The sequence below is a fragment of the Ananas comosus genome, linkage group 5 (assembly GCF_001540865.1).
Source record: "Ananas comosus cultivar F153 linkage group 5, ASM154086v1, whole genome shotgun sequence".
NCBI classification, from domain to species: domain Eukaryota; kingdom Viridiplantae; phylum Streptophyta; class Magnoliopsida; order Poales; family Bromeliaceae; genus Ananas; species Ananas comosus.
In genome coordinates, this window is record NC_033625.1 from 13,455,920 (window position 1) to 13,480,342 (window position 24,423).

General features: G+C 35.5%; 1 protein-coding gene across 1 annotated transcript; it reads left to right on the plus strand.

Annotated features, from left to right (window-relative positions):
- Nucleotides 15,349-20,436, plus strand: LOC109710671 (protein DETOXIFICATION 16-like). The gene is made up of 8 exons (XM_020233405.1): nucleotides 15,349-15,681; nucleotides 17,405-17,949; nucleotides 18,038-18,124; nucleotides 18,470-18,526; nucleotides 18,634-18,872; nucleotides 19,576-19,694; nucleotides 19,821-19,907; nucleotides 20,058-20,436. The coding sequence occupies exons 1-8, from the start codon at nucleotides 15,436-15,438 to the stop codon at nucleotides 20,115-20,117; spliced, it is 1,440 nt and encodes a 479-aa protein (XP_020088994.1). The 5' UTR covers nucleotides 15,349-15,435; the 3' UTR covers nucleotides 20,118-20,436.

Consider the following 24,423-nt stretch of genomic DNA (forward strand, 5'->3'; position numbering starts at 1 on the left):
ATGGGTGTAGACGGAGAGGTGGGCGAGGACGAGGGCGAGGGTGAGGTGGCGGAGGCGGGCGAGGGCGTGTGTGCGGGCATGGACAGAGAGGTAAGCGAGAGTGGGGCGGCGGACGGCGAGGCGGCGCGGCCGAGGATGAGGAAGAAGAAGGATTTCGGGAATATTTTGGGTATAAAAAATAGAATGTAAATGGAACTCTAACGGAACACTAACGATGGGATTAAAATGAATTTTTTTTTTATTTTTTAAGGAGGCAAAGCGTAGATATTTGAATGACAGGGGGGAAAGTGAAAAACGGATATTGACATAATTTTTTTTATAACTTAGCCATATAAATATTTTATATTATGTTATTTTTTATACTAGCAGGATTCTGATATCACCTATGTAAACATATGACATTCGATTAATGTAAGCAGTCTAGAGTTTTGATGAATAATATTTTTCTCTTTTTGAATAATTTTTTTCTTCACGTCTCACTCTTTCTTTATTTATACTCTTTTCCTCTCAACGCAATTTAGACCTGCGTCAATTTGGAAGTACTTAAGAGCAATCTAAAAAAGAGAATTAAATACGCAATCTAGACCATTCATTGCTCTTCAAATATAAAGAGTTGTAAGAAAAAGACATTAATTCAAACTATAGCGCAAATAAAATTAGTGACAAGCGGGTAAAATTGAGTAATTAGTTTCTATTTTGTTTGTGGGTCCTTCATTAAATCTGATTGTTAATTATTTTTATACGTGAACTGTAACTAAAAGATAATAAAATAAAATGGGATAATTGGCAAAATAGATTCGGGATACGTGAAACACATAAAAAGTAAAATGTTGTTCGAAGACGACGCTACCCATCTCTTGCTATCAGATCCGTCCCGTTCGCATCCCCATCTCTCGCTATCCTCCCCCCCCAGATGCGACCTATTTCTAGCGATCAGATCCGTCGCGTTCGCATCCTGATCGCATCCGAATCTCCACATCCACCCACCCACCCCGGACGGGACCCATCTCTCGCTCTCAGATTTGTCCTGTTCGCATCCCGATCGCATCCGAATCTCCACACCCACCCACCCCCCAATCTCTCGCTCTCAGATTCGTCCCATTCGCATCCCGATCGCATCCGAATCTCCACACCCACCCACCCCCCAATCTCTCGCTCTCAGATTCGTCCCTTTCGCATCGCCATTCGTCCCAATTAATTGATTTGTCCACCATATATGTTCCTGTTCCTATAATGTTTTTAACTTTTGGATCTACCTTTTGGGCTATTGAATAAAAAATTTAGTAATAAAGTTATTGGCGGGGTCTATTATTGTGTATGACATAAGGATTGTTAGGGTTGATCCAATGAGCCAAAAAGGTTATAACACCAACATTTTAGCGCTTCTAAAAGCATTTCGGTTGGTCTCTCTCTCTCTCTCTCTCTCTTTTATATATATATATATATATATATATATATATATATATATATATATATATATCGGCTACTGTACTCTTATCAGTATCATCGTCTTCGTACTCATAAATCGTTTTCGATGATAGAACTTCCGAACCGACAATCTGTCAGATCGTTGGCGCTAACCATTAATCCCAAAAGCTCGAGCTGTTAAAAATATATAACCAATTCACTTAAAGCGTACAGATACAACGCCCACAGATCTCGATTATGACTCGGCCCACCCAGCCTCACGCCACTTTGAACATGGCTTGGCTTACCTAGCCTCACGCCACTTCGAACATAATTCGGCCCAACATAGCCTCCCGCCATAAGGCAGGACTCTAGCATCTGCAACATGCAGGAATTGAACTCTTGACCTCTGCCTCTGATACCACTTGTCAGATCGTTGGCGCTAACTAAAAAGCTCAAGCTGTTAGAAATACGCAACCAATTCCACTTAAAGCGTACAAATACAGCGCCCACGGGTCTCGATTGTGACTCGGCCCACCCAGCCCCACGCCACTTATAACATGACTCAGCCCACCTATCCTCACGCCACTTTGAACATGACTCGGCCCAACATAGCCTCTCGCCACAAGGCAAGATGCTCTTAGGTTCATCCCATTCGCATCCCCATCTCTCGCTCGTTGCTAGATCCATCCCGTTCGCATCTCCACCCCCTCCCTTCCTACCCATTTCTGGCTATCAAATATGTCCTATTCGCATCCCGATCTCTCGGCATCCCCATCTCTCACTCTCAGTTCCGCCCCAATTAATTGATTTGCCCACCATATATGTTTCTATAATGTTTTTAACTTTTGGATCTACCTTTTTGACTATTGAATAAAAAATTTAGTAATAAAGTTATTTATGGGGTCTATTATTGTGCATGATGTAAGTATCGATAGGGTTGATCAAATGAGCCAAAAAGATTATAACACCAACATTTCGGCGCTTCTAAAAGCATTTCGGTTAATGGTCTCTCTCTCTCTATATATTATATATATTTCTATAGAGTGCGGCTACTATACTCTTATGAGTATTATCATTTTCGTACTTATAAGTCATTTTCGATGATAGAGATTTCGAACCGACAATCCATACCGTCAAATATTATCTACAGTATTTGAAACTTATAACAGTTAAATTTTATAATTTTTCGATATTATTTAACTTAAGATCAAAATATCTCAAAGTTGACTGTTAGTTATTTATTATTGGGCTAAAATAGGTTTAACTTCCTGCCCTGTGACAATTGACCAAGGAGACAAATAGATTGAGTTGGGTGAGTCTAATAAGTTAAGTGATAGTGTGGTCAATAATAGACCTAACGACAGAGGTCCAATAATAGACCCAACATTCAGCTGGGTTGATTCAAGTTGAAGCCCGTGAGCACTGTGGCTGAACACTTAAGTGCGATGAGTGCACCCTTCCTATCAGCACATGCTTTTGGGACAGTTGGTTAGCGCTTATGATCCACATTGACAACTTTTAACGATCGGCATGAAATAGTTGTTAGTTTAACGATATAAAAGAATCAAAATTAGTTGAATTTTTTATGAAAATTTTATTCACTATCTATATAATGTTTAATAATATGGATTGTCGGTTTTCATATCATCTAAAACGACTTATGAGTAGGAATGCGGTCATATTCATCAGAGTATTGTAGTCTTATTTTCTTCGAGTCAAACTACTGTACTCTTATGAGTGCTTAGCCCTTGGATAAAGCGATGTGTGGTTAGAATGATATAAATTCTCTAGGATTGAATGTGCGGTTGGTTGAATAGTATGATCTACGTTAACGGATGGAAATAGTCAAAGGAGCAGATGTAATGGCGGAAAACTTAGTAACATAAAGCGCTTAGTACTATTAATAGCATAATAGTCGGACTATATATATATACATAGAGAGAGAGAGAGAGAGTAGAGCTACTATGCTATCGGAAGCATAGAGGATCTTGGTGCTTCCGATTTTTTGACCCTTAGATCAGCCCTTTTAATCATTTATAACCTTTGGATTAATACTATTATTCTATGAGGACCACTCAACCCTAGGGGTACTGCTCAACGCTAGGAGGGATCGTAATCATCCCAAATGTACAATTCTTAATTCATGGGTCAAAAAATCGAAAGCATCAAATCTTCTATGTTTTCGATAGCATAGTAGCTATATAATTTTTATGAATAATTTGGTGGCATTAAAACTTTTTATTATAAATATTTAATGTTAGAGAAACTGCACTCTGATTTTTCCTTTGAAGAAAAAAGAAGAATAATGTTAAATATAAAAGTATTTAAATATTATTTTTTAATTAATATGATATCAGAACAGAAGGTCTTGAGTTCAAGTCACGTCAGGTCACGTCTAAGTTTCTAGCATTATTAATTTTGTCTTATTTAATTCAAATCCATATTATGGGTCTAGCGAATAGTCTCGAATCCGGACGTCAGCGCGCGAGAATGAGCTTTGACGATAATGGTTGTTTCGTATTATTTAGCAAAGAAAGTCGCATTTCTTTTTTTCAATAATTCCTATTTCTTTAAGATAATTATTAACTAAATAAAAGAGAGAGAGAGAGAGAGAGAGAGAGAGAGTAGAATATTAGTAAATAAATAATGTAAACAGGTACATAAAAAGATTGTGTGCGAATCAAGAAGAAGAAATTTGTTTCCAATAACCCAGCCTGCAATTTATGGATATGCTATATATCTGTAGCCAATCTGGATCAAATATTAATTATTAGGCAGATGTTAGTAAAAAAAAAAAATTATTTAGGAATATTTTGGGAATAAAAATTGAGAGATCCAAAAATTATTATGGACATATTATGAGTGAAGGCAAATTTAATTCTATATTTAATTTTTTGGTAAAACGTGTGCAGGACACCCAAATTATTGTGGGATTATTTGGCGTTGCCACCGCTCAATCCTAAGTAGGGGTGGTAATCCAGCTCATGTTCGGCTCGGAATGAGCTCGCGATCGAATTGCTTGCTTAATAAACAAGATGAAAACGAGCTGAATTTTTCAACTCTTTTAATAAACGAATCGAACATGAGCTGGGGTCAACTCGCTCGTGTTCGGCTCGATAAAAACTCGAATACATATATATATATATATATATATATATATAAGTCCAACTCAATTATAGAAAAATCATTTATATGTAAGGTTTCAACTATCAGATCAAAATCAAATCGGTAAGATCTTATAAATTTATTTTCTATACGTATCATTTATATTTGTTTTAACTTTTTATGCATTAGTCAGCTCGTATTTGGCTCGTGTTTGGCTCATCAATAAATGAGCTGAATTTTTCGGCTTGATAATTTAACGAGCCAGCTCGTGCTCGACTCCTTTAGAAATCAAGCCGAACACGAGTCGGTGTCAGCTCGCTCGTGTTCGGCTCGTTGACACCCCTAGCCGAACATAACATGCTTCGAGGAGGTCAATTCACAGCGAAAAACCTAAGCCAATTAAAAGCTTAGAGTTCTCAGTCTTTAAAAACTTCCTCGTTCTTAATTAATAAAACTTTTATATGTTTTCTTTCATCATCAACAAATGAAAGCAAATATGGTAAAAAAGTTTAAGGACAGAGTACTTCTTGTGTTCAGAATCATGGGTATTGATCTTGATTCAAATAGTTTAAAGAGTTTTCTAATAAAAAATTAAATCATTTTGGATTATTCTCTACTACTAATGAATAAATAATTAACATTGAAAAATATAGAAATTAGCTTTTAGGCACTTCATATATTTTAGATTATATTAATCTTTTTTTTTTCTTTTTGAGGGAAAGTACGTCATGAGGTGATCTTATTTAATTAATCAGTGGATACAGATTTGAGAAAATTCATCAATAAAAGACTAAAAAGAAAGTTTATTTGCCTGTGAGTCCCCAAGTGGCTAAGCAATCCGCAATTATAGCATGTTTAAAAAATCTCGAATTCCATATGAAGTTGAAGAAATTGAATCTCTCTGTAAAAAACCATAGTTCCATGATTTTTATCCGAGCTTCAGGTGTTAGCGAATCTGAGTGATAACTCCTGCGGTACAAAGCTTTGATGATGGATGCTGAATCTGAGAAAATATAAAAAGTTTTTCCAGGATACATTTGCAAAAGAAGCTCTGTCACTCGAGAGATTGCTACATTTAGATTATATTAATCAGTATAATTCATTGATTCAAGTGCCCCTATTACTAAAAAATAAATAAGTAATATCGAAACTCATTAATTTACCATTGATGACATTTTTGGTCAAACTTGCTCTCGATATATAATTCAATAGACAGAGATTGTGGATCGTACTAATAATAACAATAACAATAATAATAATAATAATAATAATAATCATAATAATATGGCAATTTCGAGAAGTTTCAATGCATGCACCGTTTACATGCGACAAAAAATTAACAAGGATATTTGATCTCTACGGGTCATTGACAACCTCTTGATTATTTTTTTATAATTATTTATTTTTAAGAATAATTATTTATATATTTTTGAAAATTTTTGGACTTTTTTATTAACCTTACTTAGAAAAATATTAAAACAACCGTTATCTTTATAAATTAAGGAAAACTTCAAAAACCCTTCCGGTGGTTTCGTAGTTTCTTACTTTGCCCTCCTGTGATTTAAAATGTATCAATTTGCCCCCATGTGATTTTTTTTTCTCTTTTTCTTATCAATTTTATTATTTTTTTTTCTTAAATCAGTGATAAAGTTAAAATTAAAGGGTACTAAAATGAATATTTGATAAATCTAGATGGGCATTTGAAGTTTTTTGTATATAATTTAATAAAATATTAACGAAAAAGCTACCGAAAAGATAGAAACGAAATCACAGGGGGGCAAATTGATACACTTTAAACCACAGAGTACTAAAGTGAGAAACTACGAAACCACGGGGAGTTTTTTAAAGTTTTTTCTCTAAATTATTACTTTGTCTTTTTAAATATACTTTCTATCGTTACCAATTTTTTTATTAATTTGTCCTTAAGTTGTTGATAAAAAAATATATATTTTAAAATTTTTTTAACTCAGTACAAATTTTATCTGGATTTAATTCGAAATTACTTAATGGATACTAAGAGCGAAATTATTTGAAACAAAATATATAATTATCCTTGTATTTTTATATCTGAAGTAAAATTGGTCACGGCAGCATCCGACATAGATCTATCTCTTGGGAACCAAGTTTCAATTAATTAATTGATAATTAATTAATATTTGGTAGAGATAAGAGTGTGGGGGAATTAGTATTCACCTCTTGTGTCGTAGACTCCCTTTGTGATGGAGACAAAATAGTCAACTAATAAGTCATAACACGTTTGTATACATATTTGTCTCACAAAAACAGAGCTTTCCAAAAGAAAGATGAACAGTCTTCTTTCTCCGCCCTCAATAGTCATACTTTTTTTTTCTTTTTTTCTCTTCTTTTTCTGTCTTTTCTCTACTTCTTTTTGACTTAGTTATTTCTCTGCCCTCTGCCCTCAGTAGCCATACTTTTATTTTATTTTATTTCTTTTCTGTCCTTCTCTTTAACTTGTTTGATATATATATATATATATATATATATAGAGTGAGGCTACTATGCTATCGGAAGCACGGAGCCTTCCGTGCTTCCAGCTCGTTTTCGATGTTANATAGAGAGAGAGAGAGAGAGAGAGAGAGTTGGACTAGGCTACTATTAGTAGCAAAATTTCATTATTGCTATCAGTTTTTTAGCCTTTGGATCAACTCTTTTCATCATTTCTAACTATTGGATTAAATACTATAACCCAGTGGAGACCACTCAACTCTAACTGACTAATATCATCCTAATCCTATAATTTTTCATCTAAGGGTTAAAAACTTGATAGCAAAAAGTGCATTTTACTACTAATAGTATTTCAGCCTAATTATATATATATATATATATATATATATATATAGTCCGACTGGAATACTATTAATAGCATCAAGGGATTGGTGCTATCGAGTTTTACACCGTTAGATTCAAGCACCCACTCAACCCTAGGGGCCCACATCATCCTAACCGTACATTTCTCAATCTAAGGGCTAAAAAACTAATAACACTAATAGCTTGGTTCTATTGATAGTATTCCAGCATAGATATATATATATATATATATATATATATAGAGAGAGAGAGAGAGAGAGAGAGAGAGAGAGAGAAAGAAATAGAGAGTTAGGCTCCTATACTTTCGAAAATATAGAGGCTTCCGGACTTGTAAGTTATTTTTGTTGATGGGGCATCTGATTTGGAGATCGACTTCGTTAGACATGATTTACGCTATTCGAATTATTTAGAAACCAAATTTTATAATTTTTTTACTTCATTTGCCTGGTAAACAGGTAGGCTCAAAATGAACGGCTGAAAATAAAAATCTCGTAAAATATAGTGAAAAAAGACTCAAATTTCAAATTGGAAATATTGTTCTTACTCTTGATGTTAAGTAGAATTTTCTATTAAAGTTTTATGTAATTTGGATTCTTCTACACCGTTGAACTTTAAAACGTGCCACATCGGCCGTTAAAATAGTCATTTTTGAGACTCTTTGATCACTTGGTAAATGATGTCAAAAAATTATGAAATTTGGTTTTTAAATAGTTCTAAAAGCGTAGATCATGTCTAACGGAACCGATCGCCGAATCAGATGCTCTATCATCAAAAATAACTTATAAGCACGAAGGCCCCCGTACTTTCGAAAATATAGAAGACGTACTCGATATATATATATATATATATATATATATATATATATATATATATATATATATATATATATAGTCCAGCTGCTATACTATCGGTAGCATGGGGCCTCCCGTGTTACCAAGTTGTTTTCGATGATGCGGTTTCCAAATCGACGATCGGCTCTGTTAGACTTAATCTACACTATTAAAAGTATTTGAAAACTAAATTTTATAATTTTTTGACATCATTTGACTAGTGATCAAAAGATCTCAAAATTGACAATTGTAATGGCCGATGTGGCGTGTTTTTTAGTTTAACGGTGTAAAACAATTCAAATCCGATGAAAATTTTATTGAAATTTTTTTTCACTATTTAGAGTAAGATCAGTAAATCTGATCTTAAATTTAAATCTTTTATCATTATTTTTTATGAGATTTTTATTTTCAGCCGTTCAATTTTAGACTATTTGTTTGATAGGTAAATGATATCAAAAAATTATGAAATTTATTTTCCAAATATTTTTAATAGTGTAGATCAAGTCTAACGGAGCCGATCGTCGATTTGAAAGCCACATCATCGAAAACAACTTGGTAGCACGGGAGGCCCCGTGCTATCGATAGTATAGTAGCCGAACTCTCTCTCTCTCTCTCTCTCTCTTTCTCTGTATATATATATATATACATATGTATATGTATATATATATATATATATACATATACATATGTATATATATATATATACATATGTATATATATGTATATATATGTACATATATGTATATATATGTATATATATGTACATATATATGTTATAATATGTTATATATTACATATGTACTATATATATGTACATTATATATAATATATATATGTTATATATATGATACATTATATATTTAAAGATGTATATTCGTATATATGTACATATATATATGTAATGTACATAATATTTATATGCTACATGTATAGATATATACATATATATATACATTGTCATGATTATATGTAATGTAGTTATATATATGTAAATGTACATACATATATGTACAATATAATAATATATGTATTATATGCTTTATTAATTTATTATTGTACATGTAATATATTTATATATGTACATATTATATTGTACATGTACGTGATACATATATATATGTATTATATTTATATAATATTGTACGACCTGGACCGGCAAATGTTAGTTCCGTTTAGCACGTGACGTTGACTCAGTCGTACTATTAATTTCTAGCTGGTGATATGGCTTGATATTAAATATACCCGAACACTCGTGTACCGTAGCATATAGTAGACCGAATCTTCTCTCTCTCTCCTATTTCTCTTTTATATATATTATAATATATTGTAACGACCTGACCGACCCAAAATGCTTAGCCTAGTTAAGCACTGAGTTAGACCTCACCGGTATATCTCATCACTTCTTAGTGGTGAATGGCATTACATTTAAATATAACGACCGACCCATAGCGAATAATAGACTGTTGGGCAAAAACAATCGGCTCAAATGTTAGCCAGATTATTATGTTATTTACATCAAGCTATATACCCATCTGGTCATAACTATATAATTTGGGATATTGGGTGACACAAACACAAACACGGCGTTACTCGATGCGAGCGGCGCACAAACACACAGTATATATATATATATAATTATTTATATTATATTTATATATATAGAGAGAGAGAGATGAAGAGAGAGAGGAGAGAGAGGGGGAGGAGAGAGTAGGGATAGATATTGTAAAAGTATCATGGGGGTGATACTGTGTGTTTTTTAACCTATGATGAGAGATGTGACGGTTGAGATAGATGTGTAGGTGATGGTCTAGGTGGAATAGTGTTTAATCAAGGGTATTAATATCAAAACAAAGTATGATGCTGGCTTAAACCTAAATAGACATGATGAGTGTATTGGTAAATAGTCTAAGCTCAACATGTACATAATATTTATATGCTACATGTATAGATATATACATATATATATACATTGTCATGATTATATGTAATGTAGTTATATATATGTAAATGTACATACATATATGTACAATATAATAATATATGTATTATATGCTTTATTAATTTATTATTGTACATGTAATATATTTATATATGTACATATTATATTGTACATGTACGTGATACATATATATATGTATTATATTTATATAATATTGTACGACCTGGACCGGCAAATGTTAGTTCCGTTTAGCACGTGACGTTGACTCAGTCGTACTATTAATTTCTAGCTGGTGATATGGCTTGATATTAAATATACCCGAACACTCGTGTACCGTAGCATATAGTAGACCGAATCTTCTCTCTCTCTCCTATTTCTCTTTTATATATATTATAATATATTGTAACGACCTGACCGACCCAAAATGCTTAGCCTAGTTAAGCACTGAGTTAGACCTCACCGGTATATCTCATCACTTCTTAGTGGTGAATGGCATTACATTTAAATATAACGACCGACCCATAGCGAATAATAGACTGTTGGGCAAAAACAATCGGCTCAAATGTTAGCCAGATTATTATGTTATTTACATCAAGCTATATACCCATCTGGTCATAACTATATAATTTGGGATATTGGGTGACACAAACACAAACACGGCGTTACTCGATGCGAGCGGCGCACAACACACAGATATATATATATATATTAGATTATTAATTGATATATTATATATATAGGAGAGAGAGAGAGGAGAGAGAGAGATGGAGAGAGAGAGGGGAGAGAGAGTAAGGGCATGATATTGTAAAAGTATCATGGGGGTGATACTATGTTGTGTTTTTAACCATTGGATGAGAGATGTGAGGTTGAGATGATGTGGTAGGTGATGGTCTAGGTGGAATAGTGTTTAATCAAGGGTATTAATATCAAAACAAAGTATGATGCTGGCTTAAACCTAAATAGACATGATGAGTGTATTGGTAAATAGTCTAAGCTCATATATATATATATATATATATATATATATATATATATATATATAGTTGAGCTAGAATACTCTTAAAAGCACCAAGTAGGTGGTGCTTGTGAGTTTTTAACCATTGGATTGAGAGATGTAGGATTGAGATGATAGTGGTAGGTGGTGATAGGTGGTGGTAGGTGGAATAGTGTTTGATCCAAAGGGTATTAGTAATTAAGGAGTGAATCCAAAGGTTAGAAACTTGGAAGCACCAAGCGGTTGGTGCTTCCAAAAGTATTCTAGCTCCACTCTCTCTCTCTCTCTCTCTCTCTCTCTCTCTCTCTCTATATATATATATATATATATATATATATATATATATATGAGTAGAGCTACTATGCTGTCGGAAGCATATAGGATGTGTGGTTCTTCCGACTTTTTGCCTTTATATCAACCACTTTGAGTATTTCTAACCTTTGGATTATTACTATTATCCTGTGGGAACCACTCAACCCTAGAGGTATTGCTCAACTCTAGAAAAACCGCAATCATCCCAATCGTACAATTCATGATCCAAAAGTCAAAAAGTCGGAAACATCAAATATTCTATGCTTCTAATAATATAATAACTCTACACTATATATTATCATTTTTTATACAAACAGGCACTAAAAAATAAGCAGAAATTTTTCACTCTGTTCATCTACTAAGGCTCAATTAACTTTACCATAATTTTCAGCTTCTATACAAAAAATCATTCTCCTATAAATTTTTTTTGCCTTTTCTTTATGACTATCTAAAATTTATATTTTATCATATAAAATTTTAAGTTGATGCATCAGCTTTCGTCAATATCCAGTCCATTTCATTTCTTCTAATTTATACTAAAAATTATTTTAAAAATAACAAAAAAAATATTAAAAATTATTATTTTTATAAAAATAAATAAGAACAGTTTACACATTTTGCTCTCTCCATTAACACTATATTCTTCTAAAAGTATCTCTAAAATTTTTAAGAAAATAAAATATAAAATTTTGAATTCAAGAGCAAAAAGTTAAAAAAACAGATATACATAAAAACTTCTCAGGGGATTTAGCACCCATCTTATGACTATTCTAGTCTTAACATACTTAACTCTCTTAACCTCTTGAGCTTAACTACTGCCAAATTTATAGGGAGCCACGCTTTACTCACAATAATCATCAGTATAAGAATTTCACTCTTTCCACTATATAACCCTAACTCAGCCGAGACTCATATCATATTTGACACCCTACTTTCTAGAAGGTCATTCATTCTAAAACTACTCTAATCCGATCACACTTAACTTTTTTAATCTCTTGGGTTTAACCACTGTTCAAAATGCTATTTAATCCTATTATATCTTATATATAAAACTATCTGGAGTCTCATATTTTTATATTAATTTTTTTTAAAAAATAATTTAATTGTTGGATGGCGTACATGTACATGCACCGTTTCTTTCTTTTTTTTTTCTTTTTTTTTTTATATATATATATTACCCTTGTTTACAGGATTTTTTATCAACTGTACGCGTCCATTAGAGGCGAGGTAGTGACATTTAGATCAACGTCATTCAATTATAGATTGGTCTCAATTGATTATAATTATTAGTCTATTAACAGCATCCTAACTCAGTACGATTGTCCAAATAAAATAAGTTAAGTTAAACATTGGTCTCAATTGATTATAATTATTAGTCTATTAACAGCATCCTAACTCAGTACGATTGTCCAAATAAAATAAGTTAAGTTAAACAAACCACGTCAGATTACATTTGGTTTTATTCAGATTTGTACTTAATTTGTTGCAAATCAATATAACCACATTTTAATTCGATTATATATATGGGAGTAGAGCTACTATATGCTATCGGAAATATAGAGGAACTGGTGCTTTCAATTTTTTGGTCCTTAGATCAATCTTGTTTATCATTTTTAATCTTTGGATTAATACTATTATCCTATAGAGACCACTCAACAATAGAATTACCATTCAACCTAAGGGAACCGCAATCATCCTATTCATTTAATTCTTGATCCAAAGGTCAAAAAGTCAGAAGCACCAAGTCTTCTATACTTTCGATAGTATAGTAATTCTACACATATATGGTTCATGTCCTTTTGGCTTTTGCCTTTTAGCTTCTAGTTCCAGAGTTGTTTTGTTACGGCATGAAATAATTGCAGTTTAAACAGAACGGTAATTATTAGATAAAATATATATATATATATATACCGACCGTCCCTAAAGCAAATGGCAAAGGGCTTGTTGGTTGGTACCCGAGACCCAAATTCGAATTCTAGTTGATAGTTCTTAAATAGCTATATATAGAAGATTTATGAATGGGTGTAAAATATATACCTTTTTTGTGGTGTATCAGTAGCATTGCTCGTGGCGCATATTGTACATACTAAAAATAAGGATAAACTTCAAATACCATCTATGTGGTTTCGCATTTTCTCACTTTACTATCCTGTGGTTTAAAGTGCATCAAGTTAGTACCCTGTGGTTTTATTTTTTTCCTTTCGTCAACTCCTCCGTTAATATTTCGTTAAATTATATACAAAAAAAACTTCAGATACCCAACTAGGTTTATCGAATATTCACTTTAATACTCTTTAGTTTTAACTTTGTCACTGATTTAATAAAAAAACTTAATAAAATAAAAAATAAAAAGAAAAAAAAAACCATCTATACTCTTATATGAATCCTCAATATGAAATGATGACGTGGCAAGCTTTCATTTTTTTTAATTTACGTTTTATCTCCACTTCTAAATGCTCAACCCTTCACCTCTCCACATTTAATTATATTCATCATATTCCACCAATTAATGAGCTTAATTTGTAACTCCAATCCACTCCCCTCCACCATTAATCCCTCACCATCTCTTTTGCATGATATGTTCTGAATCCCCAATATGAAATAATGACTTGGCAAGCTCTCATTTTTTTAAATTTACGTTTCATCTCCATTTCTAAATGCTCAACCCTTCACCTCCCCACATTTAATTACATGCATCATATTCTACCAATTAGTGAGCTTAATTTGTAACTCCAATCCTCTCCTCTCCACCATTAATCCCCCCACCTCCTCTTTTTTGCATAACATGTTATTTTCCATGCAAAAAAGAAGATTTTCATGTAATCGCTCACCTCACACTCTCTCTATCTCATTGTGTTAACAAAGATTATGAGGATAATGAAGAAGAAGAGCATGCGAAGAACGTTGTCTCCTTCAAGAAATATTGTCCTGTAAAGTCCAGCCGTGGCTTATATAAGTGCTCGCGCAGACCGGTCTGCGCCGAAGCCCTCGCTCGCCGTGAACCGTCGCCACCTCGGCTGTCTCCTCGCGTGGCTCGCGCATGCCCACACTGGGCCGAGGGGAGCGACGTCCTAGCCTCCTCTTCGCGGGGGCGTTGTGCGGGAGCTCGCTTCTCAAGAATCGCAGGGACTTCTTGGTAAATCAAATTGTTTAAGTATTAGAATTTCTGTGGTTGATGTGATGGCAAGACTGTATCGGTTTAGATATCGCAGTTTGGTGATGCAGATGAGATGTTTGTTCATAGGTTACAATGAAAATTCAGAAGTGACTCGACGCGGGAAGCAACTACCAGCTGAAAATTAAGAAGATGTATAAGGTTTGGATAAGTAAGAGAAGTGCTCCAAAAAAATATTAGTTTTTTTAAGATTGATGTTTTTTGTTTTATTTTCATCTTATGACCATTTTTTTTTAGTAAACACTGTTGTGGGCAAAATTCTTTTCATAGATTAAAAAGTATGATGTGGAGACTGGAGCCTGAGACCCCACCCAAAATTTTCTTAAGCCAAAAACGTTAAGTTATTATTTATGTATTTCATATGTTTCTAGCTATGATTTTATTTTTTAACAATTGAATTTAGTTATACAAATTGATTGTGCTTAACATGGTATAACTTCCTATAAGCTGTAAATATAAATTTTATTAAAATTTTAAAAATTTATTTTTATTATCTACCCGCTACATCGCGCGGGTCTCTATACTAGTATAATATTAAATTGATACACTTTAAATTACATAGTACTAAAATAAGAAGACGCGGAATCACGGAATGGTATTTGAAGTTCTCTCCGAAAATAAAAATCATATAATCATGTTCACAAAAAAACAAAAGGACTATGCCAATAAATGGCATAAAACAAATCTTTATTTGTAGTTTTTCCATGTGCCTGGACTTTTCCCCTCACATTTTGAACCCTACAAATACATGAGACAATCCCCTCCAACTCTTCCTCTCTCTCTTAACAAACTCAATCACTCCCTTATAGAGAGAGAGGGAGAGAGAGGGAGGGAGAAGGAGATGGAGAAGCCAAGCATGGAGGCTCCTCTGCTGACAAGCTGTGATAACAAGAGAGAAGGGGGAGGGGAGGTTGTGAGGGAGGTGAAGAAGCAGCTGTGGTTGGCAGGGCCTCTCATAGCAGGGAACCTTCTGCAAACCATCATACAAGTCATATCCATAATGTTTGTGGGCCATCTTGGGGAGCTTGCCCTCTCTGGCTCTTCCATGGCCAACTCCTTTGCTACAGTCACTGGTTTCAGTGTGTTGGTACGTCCTTTGCACCACAATTCTTTCATCTCCCTTCTTCTTTATTGTTTGTTCATAACCGGTTCAGAATTGAACCGGATAGGATAAGTCTAGAGAGCGATGCTGGTAGAGAGGTCTGAGTCATGCGAGGAATCTTACTGTGCCCAAATCTTGTCGAAATCTCTGTGCTATCCCATTCAATCCAATACTGAGTGCCAAACAAGGCCAAAAGTGATGAAACATGTCTTTATGTATGATTTTTTTTTAGCATGTATGATTCAAGAAATCTATCATTATCTAATGTTTAGAAAAATAAAATAGCCTAATGTTGTGGTTTTAGTTCTCACTACATGTCATGTGTCATGTTAGTTTATGGCAAGAGTTTATTTAAGAATTAGCCATACAATTAGAAGCATCAAAGCTATAATTATTTGTCTTTATCAAATGAAAATTCTATGATTATTTAGGGTATTTCCTTCTCCTCAACTGGAGGAGGAAGTCTTGATTGTCAATTTCTAGTGCAAAATCTCCTTCCTGCAGAAACTAGTGACCAGTCTTTTTCTGGGTTAACTATTTTGACTATAAAATGGATCAGAAAGGAAAAGAAGAAAAACTACAGAAGTGTTAGGGCACTTGTATATCAGAAATTTAGATTTATACTACTTTGTATGTAAAGATCTTCATGGAAAAGGAATAGGAAATAGCAATCCATTTGGCCCTGTTTTTCTGATAATTAGTTAAGTTAGCTTCTTAGGAGACAGCAAACAAATTAATAGTGTTTCCTTTCTCATCCTTCGCCAGCATAAACGGCATAAGGCCTGTGATGTAGAGATATTTCAATCCCCTAAGCATCTACATAGAGAGTACCATGTTAAAACATTTGCATTGGATATACACTTCGCGTATACGTTCCGCACATATCGAATATTTCCAGAAGAGCAAAATACACACACACTTTGTTTCTTTTAGCATTTGGACCAGGGATTAAGTTTTCTGTTAATCTTGAAGCCTTACATGTAATAGCTGAAACTAAAGACTGTACATTATGAATTTTCTAGTGTTTTATGGTTAGTAAGCTGAATATTGTTCGCATCTGACGGTTCTGCATCAGAAAATATTGGTATGATGCTTGGTTGTTTGCGTACTACATTAGTAACTTTCGCTTAAACATTTTTGGCATGTACAATAAGTTGCGACTCTTGTGACATCAATTTCCTATTAAATGAACAGAGCATGTAGGATTCAATTTTTTCATCTACATGCGGGCACTACTACATTTCTGTAGAAAGAGATGTAGGAATATTTGCATCTACGTACATATGTGCATAGCTAATGTTCATGTCCGTCCCGTGTCTGTGTCCGTGCAACATAGAATAAGAAAATTCCTTCGCTTTAATACATAGTATCATTGAAATTATGCTAGAATACATTGTCTTTTATACCGTACCTCGCTGTTAGCTTCTGCTCACATGTTTAGTCGACGAACATTTGATATACGAACAGATAGTTGAAGGTTTATCATTTCATCCAAAGACAGTGGCGAGGATTATGCAATGTAAAGCTGTAGTTGTCGGAGAGAGCTTAAAGATCCTTTTAAAAACAGTACTTATTAGTGTAAAATATGTGCGTAAATTACATGAAAGCTCTATTTTGGCACTGAATTTGTGTTTTATGGTTTTGTCACTGCTTAGTCAATTCTCTTTTGGTTATCAAAGCTTTACTATTCTAATTCCTTTTTAATTAGATGGGAATGGGAAGCGCTTTGGATACTCTATGTGGGCAATCCTTTGGAGCGAAGCAGAATCACATGCTTGGCATTCACATGCAGAGGGCAATGCTAGTGCTCATGCTCGTAAGCGTTCCGCTCACTGTAATCTGGGCCTGCACTGGCCAAATCCTTGTTCTCTGCGGGCAAGACCTGGAGATCGCAAACGAAGCTGGAATATACGCTCGATGGATGATCCCCGCGCTCTTCGCGTACGGCCTTCTGCAGTGCCACGTCCGATTCCTGCAGACGCAGAACATCGTCCTTCCGGTTATGATAAGCTCCGGGCTCACGGCTTTGCTTCACATCGGAGTTTGTTGGGTGTTGGTGTATGGATTAGGCCTCGGTAGCAAAGGTGCTGCTCTGGCAAATGCTATATCATACTGGATAAATGTGTTACTGCTGGCAGCTTATGTTCGACTGTCGAATGACTGCAAGAAGACTTGGACCGGCTTTTCGAGAGAGGCTTTTCATGATACTTTGAGCTTCATCAGACTCGCCGTTCCGTCAGCTTTGATGGTTTGGTAGGAAAACAGTTGAACTTGTGATTCATCATATAATTTTGTTTATGATCAGATCACTATTTCTGACCTAAAGTGCTTCTTGAGACAGCCTGGAATGGTGGTCGTACGAGCTTCTCGTGCTTCTTTCTGGTCTTCTTCCGAACCCGCAGCTTGAAACTTCCGTGCTATCGATAAGGTTAGAAATGCTTATTTAGTTTCATTGTTTTGTGTCTCGAAATTTGGTTATCGAGTTCGATTTTGTGCTCACGATTCACCAAAAGCTTCGCGGTGCGACAAATTTTAAGAAAAAAAGGATGCCTGTGATGAAAGCTGAGGGATCGGATCAAACAATTAAGGAACAAACAGATCAGATCACGTTCCAGTTTTTCTTTCCTTTTCCACGCAAATCCTTGTGTTCTATTTTCTTTTACTGTTTTTGTGGTTTGTTTACTTCCTGATCGTCGTTTTTCGTTTCTGCTCGTACGCTCGTCATTACAGTTTTGTCATATTCTTGTACTAAGAGCATCTTGTTTTTCTTTAGCCTTAACACTGCTTCGTTGGCATTCATGATTCCTTTCGGTCTTGGAGCTGCAATAAGGTTAGTTGTGCACGCAAAGTGTCTCTCTCTCTCTCTCTCTCTCTCTCTCTTTTATTTGAATTGAACAAAAAGATATTCTCATCTCTTCTTTCCTCGCTTTTTCATAGCACGCGCGTCTCAAATGAGCTCGGTGCGGGGCGGCCTGATACAGCTCGGCTCGCGGTACGCGTAGTGGTGTTTTTGTGCATTGCAGAAGGAGTAATGGTTGGACTGATCATGATTTTGGTGCGCGGCGTCTGGGGATATGCATACAGCAATGAAGAGGAGGTTGTGAAATATGTGGCTGTCATGCTGCCGATTCTTGCAGTATCCCACGTCTTCGACGGAATCCAAAGTGTTCTTTCAGGTAAACTCTTTGTTCTATTTTCATGTCAAGTTTACTATGTTCATGTAATTTTTTGTCTTTAAAACTTATTTTGCTTCTCTCATTCTCTTCGATTACATAATATGAAGAAAATCTAGCCGAGTTCCACAATTTTTACAATCAGCGCGGAAAATCTTTCAACGATCACAACTTTTCGCTCGAGTGTTCGTTTTTAGCTTGCAATCCTAATTCGAAAAACACTTTTCGAGATCTACGTATAGGACCAAATTCAACTATTTAGACCTTCTTTTTTACATTTTTATGTAATTTTCGAAAAGTTTTGTATTTTGTCTATTTTGAGTCTGATTATTTGATTATTTCTGTTCGGTTTAGATTTAGTGATACATTAGAATTTATTATCATCAATTATAATAGGATTCAGATATCAACCATTTATATATACGTGACGTTCGGTTATTGTAATTAGTTTTTAGAATCGAATAATAATATTTTTGTCTTTGTTGAAGAATTGTGTTTTTCATGTATCTCTCTTTCAGTCCTTGTACTTCTTTTCTCTCAATATGGCTTCGGCTTACTGATACACTTCTTTTAGAAGTTCTCCCTCATAAATTTGGTTTTTCCCAAACATTAATGACATTTTGATATGAAATTTAGAGTTTTGAGGTGTACATTTAATAACTCGGATATTAGGGGTTTAAATCATGCTGATTTTATGAACATGTAGGGGTTGCGAGAGGATGTGGTTGGCAGAAGATTGGTGCTATTGTGAATCTTGGATCTTTCTACATTGTAGGAATTCCCTTGGCTTATCTAATAGCATTTGTTTTTCATGTTGGAGGAAAGGTAATTAATTTTGTTCCGCATTTGTAATTTCCTTTAAAACTTTTTTGTAATTGATTCTAGTTTTCGTCGAAAATAATAGCATTCGACTAAACTTTTGCGGCCTCAAACATATATGGCCATGAACAGGGGCTTTGGATAGGGATCATATGCGGCAGCGTCGTACAAGATTTACTGTATGCAGCCATTACACTACGCACAAACTGGGAGAAAGAGGTTTGCGAAACAAATTTATCTTCTTTTATCTTCTCTAGTTGTAGAAATTTCAGTTATCGTAACGTCGCATTGATCGCCAAAGTTAGGTGGTTAATTTTGCTTCATTGGTATTGTTTTCTGCATATCTGATATTGTTTTACGATTTGACAGGCGAGGAAGGCGAAGGATAGGGTATTTTGCTCCACCATCCCGACGGACATGACGGCGTGATTCATAACTGAAAACTAGTCATGAATCAGATAACACGATTAAGCAATCACGAGCATGAAATATCTGCGACCTCCGAATCTGAGTTACGTTTCACGAGGCCCTAATTATTTGATCATTGCAGAGTTCTTCGCACACTCATATTGGACTACAAATAAAAACAAGGAGGATCTACTATGAACTACAACATCAATTAAGTTTTCGTGGAAATCTCATTGTTATGTTTTTTTCAATGAGATTCGATTTTGAGCAAATTGATTTGTGTTCTACTATATTTGGGTTTCAAACTAGTGATCTTTCTCTCTGAGGAAATTGCAACATGTGTTGGGAATCCGGTACTCGCCCCGGTACCGGATCTCGTGAATCCGCAACTCGCTCCGATACCAACTGCTGTGGATCCGGTATCGATTGTTGGGATTCCGCAACGGAAGCGTCAAATCGGGTTTTTTACCATAAACCCGTCTCCTCAGCAAAAGCTGATACAATCATAAAAGAGAAAAATATGCTGGTAAAATAAGATTCATTAAATAAGAGAAGATTACACCTGACTCCTCTTCTGCACAGAGTAGTTACAACCCGAGTCCTCTTTCTTGAATCTCTCCTACCCTTCTCTCGTCTTCTATAATTCCACAAAGAAGACAATCATCCACGCGCGCCCGTGCACTAGGTGCACTCAACACATTGGATAACTCTCTCTCTCTCTCTTTTTCTCTCTCTCGGGTACGGCACCACACAAGCTCCTGCCGTACACCCTCACAGCTTCTCACAAAGAGCTATTTATAAGGCTCTACTAAAACGTACCCCAATCCTAATATATTTAGGATTTCTACTCCAATTAATATCTAAATCTATCTTAATTAATCTCTAATAGATTTAAATATTAATCCTAATCTAGTTAGGTTTATCCTCTAATTAATATTTAAATCTTAATTTATCTCAAACAGATTTAAATATTAATTCTTATCCAAATAGGATTTAACTACAAATCTAATCAAATCCTAACATTCTCCACCTTGGTTTGATTTGTAATTTTCAACCGTCACGTCGAGCTCACCATGCAAGCTCCACCTTGAGCTTGTCTCCTCCGCTCGATGTCGCCGCATCCGCCGCTCCGCCTCGAGCGACTGCACCTCCGCGAACTTTTGGAACCCAAACCGTTTTCGCTCTCGTTCTGACTGTGCTTCCGTTCAGAACGTATAAGTTCCCACGCTTGTTCGCCTCGCACACGACCCGATCTCGTTTTCGGACCCTCATAGCTCCACCTGAAGCCGAAATATCGCAACCCTTCGAGTCCAATGCGCCTAACGAGATCAAATTCCGCTTCAATCCAGGAACGTGCCGCACACCTGTCAGCGTCCTCACGACCCCATCGTGCATTCGGATCTTTACCGTGCCGACTCCCAATACCTTGCACGCTGTCCCGTTCCCCATCAGCGCCTTTTCACCTTTGATCGCCTTATAGGTGGCAAAAGACTCCTTCTCTGGGCATACGTGAAAAGAACACGCCTAATCGAGCACCCACGCATCGTCCGAAATTTTCGCACCTCCGGTTGCCGCATACAACACATCAGAATCGATCATCTCCGACTCTGCTGTCTGCGTCGTCGCTGATACCGTCTCGTCCTGGTTCACGACAGTTTGCTCCTTCTGTCGCTTTAACTCCTTCAGATCATTCTGAAGTTTTTGACAGTTGCGCTTTATATGCCCTTTCCTGTGACAGTAAAAGCACTCCACCTCAGATAGCGGCTTCTTCTGTCGATCTCCGGTCGCTAATGTTGTCGCCTTCTTCTTCGCTCTAACCACCAAAGCTGTATCCCGGTTCTATGTGCCGGACTCTTGAGTCATCTTCCGTATCTCGTTCGAGAGAAGCGCCGCCGTGACTGCCCCCACGCTTATGGTCTCTTTGCCATAAAGCAACGTGGTCACCAGATGCTCATATATCGCCGGTAGCGAAGATAGTAAAATCAGCGCCTTATCTTCATCATCCAGATTGACTCCGATGCTAGTCAACTGGGCTACCACCTTGTTGAACTCATTTAGATGATTATGTAGGCTCGCCGCTTCTTGCATCCGCAACGTAAACAGTCGCTGCTTCAAATACAATCTGTTCGTCAGGGATTTGGTCATGTACAGATCTTCCAATTTCTTCCACAATTTCGCCGGTGTCGTCTCGCCGACTACATTGTAAAGAACCTCATCTGCTAATGATAGATGAAGCGTACTCAGCGCCTTCCGCTCCATCTTCGTCCATGCCGCATCCGTGACCTCTGCCGGCTTCGCCTCCTTCTCGTTCAACGTCTCGTCTAACTCTTGCTGTACGAGGATTGCTCGTACTTTAATTTGCCATAATCCGAAATTGTTCTTGTCGTCGAACTTCTCGATTTCGAATTTCGTGGCCATCTCCGTCGATCTCTCCCGCAGATCGGTAACCTTTGGCTCTGATACCACTTGTTGGGAATCCGGTACTCGCCCCGGTACTGGATCTCGTGAATCCGCAACTCGCTCCGATACCGACTGCTGTGGATCCGGTATCGATTGTTGGGATTCCGCAACGGAAGCGTCAAATCGGGTTTTTTACCATAAACCCGTGTCCTCAGCAAAAGCTGATACAATCATAAAAGAGAAAAATATGTAGGTAAAATAAGATTCATTAAATAAGAGAAGATTACACCTGACTCCTCTTCTGCACAGAGTAGCTACAACCCGAGCCCTCTTTCTTGAATCTCTCCTACCCTTCTCTCGTCTTCTATAATTCCACAAAGAAGACAATCATCCACGCGCACCCGTGCACTAGGTGCACTCAACACATTGGATAACTCTCTCTCTCTCTCTTTTTCTCTCTCTCGGGTACGGCACCACACAAGCTCCTGCCGTACACCCTCACAGCTTCTCACAAAGAGCTATTTATAAGACTCCACTAAAACGTACCCTAATCCTAATATATTTAGGATTTCTACTCCAATTAATATCTAAATCTATCTTAATTAATCTCTAATAGATTTAAATATTAATCCTAATCTAGTTAGGTTTATCCTCTAATATTTAAATCTTAATTTATCTCAAACAGATTTAAATATTAATTCTTATCCAAATAGGATTTAACTACAAATCTAACCAAATCCTAACAACATGAACAAAGTACCAAGAGTGTTAGTTTTATGTTAGAATTATATCTAAATACCAGCAAAATTTGAGCTGTTGATTAAGTATTTTTATATATATTAAGCACTACCATGTCCTCGTAATGATATGTTCTATTTCACTTATGTGATAGATATTGAAATGTGCCTAAGCAAAGTTAGTGGAACTGTATCGCATTGAAAGGTTAGTAGAGCCTTTTTGTGGGTCACACACAAGTTGAATTGCAAAAAAGTAATGCTATGCCCCCTCCTAAAAGTAGATGTGAGTAGATATTTAGTTAAACTGGTTCGTTTGGGCTCTGTGGGACACACATTATATGATTTAAATTCATTGATTTTGATTCTGTATGTTCTGATATCAAAATTTATGTCATAAAATGATGAGCGTGGGAATTGAACTTAAGAGGTACCTCTTAGAACAGAGAAGGCTTAGGATATACCATATTATCCAAAAGTTCGATTAGACTATTCTGACATCTGAATAACCTGAGAGCAGACATAGCTAAAGAATCAAATGGCAGCTAGGAGAAGATGGGTGATTTAGTTGGCAAATAAAATTCAAGTAAATTTAACCTGAGATAAAAACTGCACAACATAAATAAAAGAAAGAAAAGAAGAAAGCAAACATATATGAAGCAGATGATTTATCGCAGTTCGATCTTTTCACCTACTCTAGTCCGGTCCTCTATCTTCTCAAGACTCTCATATAAATATGATTAGTTAATTCAGATTTGGCAAAAATTCAGCACGGATATAATTCGAATAAAATTCGTATCTCAATTTTTAAATTTATTGAAAAATATGACTTAAAAAATGGATTTGCCAATTTTTCGGATATGCGATTTATATGAAAATTATACGTTCACCAATTAAATAAAAAATTCAGCTATTAAACTAAGTTTTCTTCTCTAGATTTATGCTACTAGCATACATAAATTCTTAAGAATATAAAAATAGAGAGCTCCAAAGTAAAATAGATTAATAAAAAAGTAATAACAAATTTTATTATCGTCTCCATCTTCATTTTTTTCAGAATCCACATACTCCGAAAGTTTATGAAGTTTTTCAATAATACACGAATAATTCGGCAATTATTTGGAAAAAAATTTTATTCAAAAATTTTACGTGTTTGTTTGGCTGAATAGATCGGCATACGAGAGTTATTTTAA